Source organism: Coenobita brevimanus, chromosome 44, assembly GCF_032717465.1.
Source record: "Coenobita brevimanus isolate Jiangsu-jjx chromosome 44, ASM3271746v2, whole genome shotgun sequence".
NCBI classification, from domain to species: Eukaryota; Metazoa; Arthropoda; class Malacostraca; order Decapoda; family Coenobitidae; genus Coenobita; species Coenobita brevimanus.
This window is the reverse complement of record NC_136997.1, coordinates 32,096,711-32,102,710: the sequence shown is the minus strand read 5'-3', so window position 1 is coordinate 32,102,710 and position 6,000 is coordinate 32,096,711. Positions and strand designations below refer to the sequence as shown.

Here is a 6,000-nt window from a genome sequence, read left to right as displayed (position 1 = left end):
GTCGGACACGTAAAAAAAAAAAAATGCGAGTGACAGCTACGGCTGCTAGGCAACACCTCACCCTGAGGCTGCCAATTAAACACTAATGCCTCAAGCGAACTCCAATGACCAATATACAGTACGGTGCGGTGAATGGCCCGACCACAGTTACCAGTTAGTATTACAAATTTTATATTAACAATTCGGTATTTCATTTCGTTTGGATTAGGCATAATTTTACTAATCCATCATAATTTCATAAAAGAAGGTTATATTATTTCTAATAAGAACATAAGAAGAGAGGATAACTGCAGTAGGCCGGTTGGCCCATGCTAGGCAGCTCCTAGAAGAGTAACTGAACTACTAGAATGAGATAAGGACAGCAAAGAAGAAGGCTCTCCCCCGCCCTCCAAACCCTCCAGCCGAAGCCGGCAGGAAAAAGTCAGAAAGAACACCACGCCGTATAGAAAAACTGGCGTGGACATTTTACAGGAAAGTGTGAAAGGAGAATAGAGACTATCATAGTGTAACCTGAAAAGAAAATTTTTTGAATTAGTATTGGTTATAAGATTTTCTTTATTCTATATCCACCCCTTATTTGTCATATGCTTATCTAGCCTATGCTTGAAACTCTCAATGGAAGAGGCAGCAACTACTTTACTAGGTAGCTTATTCCATTCGTCTACTACTCTATTACCAAACCAATTTCTACCGATTTCCTTACTGAAACGGAATTTTTCTAGTTTGAAACCATTATTTCTAGTTCTATCCTGTATGCTCACTTTAAGTACCTTGCTAATATCTCCCTTATTTATACCATTCATCCACTTAAACACCTCAATTAAGTCTCCCCTTACTCTACGCCTCTCTAGCGAATGCAGACTTAGTCTTTTCAGTCTGTCTTCATATGACAGGTTCCGGACGTCATGTATCATTTTAGTCATTCTTCTCTGTACATTTTCTAACGAATTAATATCCATTCTATAGTAAGGACACCAGAATTGTACTGCGTAGTCTAAATGTGGCCTTACTAATGCTAGATAAAGTTTTAGTATTACTTTAGATGATCTATTGCTCACGCTTCTCGAAATAAATCCTAGGACCCTATTTGCTTTATTTCTCGCATTAATACACTGTTGCCTAGGTTTAAGGTCGTTATTAATCATAACTCCTAGATCTCTCTCGCATTCCGATTTGCTAATTTCTTTGTTATCTAAGCTGTATTTAGTATCTCCAATGGTCTTGCCTACGTTAAGTACTTTACATTTTTCAACGTTAAATTCCATTTGCCAAGTTTTAGACCATTTGGACAATGTATCGAGGTCTTTCTGTAAGTTATGGCAATCGTCAGTCGAGTTAATGATACGCCCTATTTTTTGTATCGTCGGCAAATTTGCTGATGCTGCTATTGACTCCTAAGTCTAGATCATTTATATATATGATAAATAATAAGGGACCGAGTACTGAACCCTGTGGTACACCGCTAGTTACTAATCCCCAGTCCGACTTAGTTCCATTTATTAATACTCTCTGCTTTCGTCCTTTCAGCCAGGATTCTATCCATTTTAAGATATCGCCGTCTATACCGTGTGCTCGAACCTTTCTAACTAACCTTTCGTGTGGGACCCTATCAAAAGCTTTACTAAAGTCCAGATAAATAACATCGTAAGCTTTATCGCTATCTACTGCCTCATAGACCTCCGAGTAGAATGACAACAAATTTGTGAGGCAGGATCGTCCTTGCCTGAATCCGTGCTGACTTTCGTTTATAAGATTAAATCTTTCTAAGTGTTCTCTAATCCTATTTGCCAAAATTGACTCTAACATTTTTCCTACTATTGACGTTAGACTTATCGGACGATAATTCGACGCAGCTGATTTATCACCCTTTTTAAAGATGGGCACTACGTTTGCGGTTTTCCACGCCTCTGGAACTTCTCCTGAACTTAAAGAGTCATTAAATAACGTTAAAAGTGGCTGACATAATTCTTCTTTGGTTTCTTTTATAATTTTTGCATATATATCGTCCGGACCTGGCGATTTTTGAGGTTTTAACTTATTAATTTCTTTCAATACGTCCTCCTTACTAATGGTTATTTTACTAAGAATATTTTCCGTATTCTCATGGTAAATATTTGCTGCTTGAGGGACCAGGCTTAGATTTTCCTTGGTGAATACTGATATGAAATAATTATTTAGGATGGAGCACATTTCTTTATCTTCACTGGTAATGTCACCTGATTCTGTTCTGAGTGGTCCTATCCTATCTTTATTTTTCGTTCGGTACATTTGATAAAAACCCTTGGGGTTTTCTTTTGATTCACTGGCAACCTTACAGTAATTTCATAACTTCTCTTTGCTTTTCTTATCTCCCTCTTTACTTCTCTATTTAAAATTGTGTACCGGTTACGTAAGTGTTCCTCTCCACGTTTTATTTTTCTATATATTCCTTTCCTTTGGCCTATGAGAGATTTTAATCTGTTGTTTAACCATCTAGGTTCCGAATTATTAGTTCTAAACGGCTTTGAAGGAATATATCTATCTTGGCCTCCGTGTATTATATTTATTAACTCGTTATACTTCTCACTGGTTGAACGTCTGCTTGGTACTGTAGCTGAGTTAATTTCCGTCACCTGGACTACATTCCTATCTACCACCTCCTCCCTCACAGACACCTGACGGACATCCCCAGGTGTTTCCTGCGCCTGATCTATGACCTGGGATTCCACACTGACCTGGCATTCCCTCCAATAGCTAATCTCCCTGTGGAATACCGTTCGAAAATAAGCTCTTAAGCCATCGAAATCTCCTAGACGAAAATTAGGAACGGTGGAGGTATTTTCAGTGGGACAGACATCCCAATTATCTTTTGAACTTAATTTCTTCATGATCGCTATTACCAAGTCGTCCACCAACCTCTATATCGCTAATGATATTTTCTTTATTAGCTAAAACTAAATCTAGTATATTATTACCTCTGGTGGGCTCCCTTATATACTGATAAAGGAAATTATCCTGTACTACCTCTAGAAATTCCTCTGACTCTGCATCTCCTGTCTGATTTCTCCAATCTATCCTTGGCAGATTAAGGTCCCCAACAATTATTACTAAGCTGGACTGTGATGCTTTCCTAATTTCCTCCCAGAGGTATTTACTATCAGCCCTACTTAATTTAGGAGATCTGTAAATTGCTCCTAAGACTAATTTCTCCCTATTGTTACTAATTTCAACCCAGACACTTTCTGTGTCCCTATTTACTTTAATGTCTTCTTTATTATAACAGATTAATGAATCCTTTACATAAATAGCTACCCCTCCCCCCTTTCTTCCCTGACGGTTTGACACAAAAATATTATAGCCTTTTATCTGATATTCTGCTAAAAATTCTCGAGTGTCTGTATTCATCCAAGTTTCACTAATATCGGCAATGTCTATTTTCTCTGTACAAATTAAAGCCCTCAGTTCATCCATTTTATTACGTAAACTCCGGCTGTTTGTGCAGTACACTTTCAGATTATTACTAGTAGTTATGCCTCTACCTTGGCATTTCCTGTTATTTATCTTATTACTAACTGGGAAACTCTTTACTTTACTAATATAACAATTTTTTGTACTATCGCTTATCGCCCTTCTATCATCGCTTGTTCTATCATCTATCATCGCCTGCTCAATTTGAGGTGCCTGAGTGGATGTATCTACACTATTGGTTGAACTTTTGTTCTTAATTTTGCAAGTATCGATGCATCTATCCAAACATGGTAATAATGATTTCTGAGTGTAGTTGCTGCATCTTCCTGTACACCTACTTCTCAATCTCGAAAAAATCCCTCCAACTCCCTGTCTATCATTCCAGCTAAAACAGTAACTCCCTGCCTGCTAAGATGAGTCCCATCCCAACTATACAAGGCACTCCGTCCATAAAACCGGTCCCAGCTGTCTATGAAAGGTATTGCATTATCTTTGCAATACCTTTCAAGGCGGCAATTAAACCCTATTGCCCTGCTCAACCATTCCCTTTCAACCCGCCACCTAGGTAAAACACCAAGCACTATAGGGGTTCCTCCCCTCTCCCTAACCTTTTCTAACATCAACTTGTACCTTTTCCACAGTACCTCACTCTTACGGCTACTAATATCATTGCCTCCTACACTGAGGCACACAGTGGGTTTGTCACCACTTTCCTTTACGATATTTGAAATTTTTTCTACCACATTAGCCACCCTGGCCCCTGGAAGACACACATGTTTAGCGAGTGGAGTATACATGGCCCTGTTCAGATATCTCACCTGGGAGTCTCCAACAACAACAACATTTTTCTTACCTTTCTTGTTCTGTTTATACTTACCTGTACTGGAAGTTCTCTCACCGTCCTTCTCCTCTACTTCCCTCTCTGCCTTCCCTTCACATTCGTCCCGTAGTGCGTCGAATGTACTAGTTGTCTTAATTTCCGTTTGCTTTTTAAGGGTGAACTTCGTTGCACCCTTGTTAACTAGTGTCCAACCTTCAGCCTTTTTCTCTTTCTCCTCCAACATCTCCTCCAACAATTCCCTCATCTGTGCCTTCTCCTGCCTGAGAATTTGTACCTCCCGCTTCAGTTCGAGAAGTTCCTCCTTTAATTCAAGGTAGTCCTTTTCAGTACCTGCAGTGGGGACACAGCTCTCTGCCGAGGAAGCCATTACGCAATAGTTCACACAAGGTAGCACACACTATCACGGGTCACTACGGGTCACCACAACACACACTCTCACGGATCACTAGCACAGCACTATCGCTGATCACTACAACACACTAACACAACCACTATCACAGATCACTAAAGCACACTAGCACAACACTACCACAGGTCTCAGGCACGTCTGAGCTGATATTTTATATAAATTGCAAAAAAAGCAGGACATTTTATTCACAATTAAAAAGGCGGGACAGATTTAAAGAAAAAAAAAAAAAAAGCAAGACTGTCCCGCCTTCTGGTCGCCTTATCCACGTGTTGACAATCTGGGCCCAACTGTCTCGATGGCTCTGCACTAATATTTGATCTCTCACGTCAGTGTACTCCTCTCACGAGCCAGTCCTTGATATCATCACCTATCTAAAGCTTGTTATCTGACTCCGCTATACAATGTGTAATGCAGCTTTATCTACCGAATAGTAACTCCTTTATATGATGCCCTGAATGAAAGAAAATAGACAAATTATGTGGCCACAACTTCGGATTTCATTCTCCCTCCCCTACCTACCCTCCCTCCCCTCCCTCACTCCAACCAAGCACCATCGCTTGTCCCCCCACCCACCTGCCCCTCTCTCTCTGGCCCCTCCCTCTCAGCCCCTCTTACCCCAGTGTGACTTGCCCCGGGTAAGGGAGCCCGCCTGAGGCACGGGGTACAGGAGTATAGGTGATTATTTATGGCCACGACTGTACAGTGTTCTTATACTAAGTTTGTATGTGGAAATGGGTAAATAACAGAAGCAAATACAATGCTCTCACCATAATAATGCTATGTATGAGTTAAAATATACATGAAAGTGGATGCATGAAAGAAACGATTTGTAATGTTATCAGTATAACATTGTCACGTGTGATTTGTTTATATGTAAAATTGGATGTATGAGAGAAAAAGAATTTTCTCACCTCAATAATACCATGTACAACTGCAGCCTCCACAACGTAACAGGGAATATCGGTCTGTACCAGCTCGGCCATGGTGGTGAACGGGTATTGAAGGCGTGGTTTGATAAGCATAGCCTTCAAATTTGAGCGGTAAACTGTACTGACGACCAGGGACATAAGTAGCCATATCCCACCCACCAAACGCAACACATTCCGCTTAGGTTCCCACGACACCGCTGTAATGGTTACCCTTATATAAGTACCACATCACATCATACACCACACCAGACCACATATTTGCTATTACACTTCTGTTACCACGACACACCTCTAACAGATTCCACCACAACATGCGCCATAACACTCAGTACATCATGCACCACACCACATTATATACTCCCTAGGTGGATGGA

The 6,000-nt window shown here is 40.4% G+C and overlaps 1 protein-coding gene across 1 annotated transcript in view; it reads right to left on the bottom strand.

Annotated features, from left to right (window-relative positions):
• Positions 1-6,000, bottom strand: part of LOC145398041 (glutamate receptor-like) — a 131,174-nt gene that overhangs the window by 6,856 nt on the left and 118,318 nt on the right. Inside the window, exon 7 of the mRNA XM_080271003.1 lies at positions 5,609-5,823. Within this exon, the coding sequence (XP_080127129.1) occupies positions 5,609-5,823 (215 nt within the window). The remainder of the gene's footprint in view (positions 1-5,608; positions 5,824-6,000) is intronic.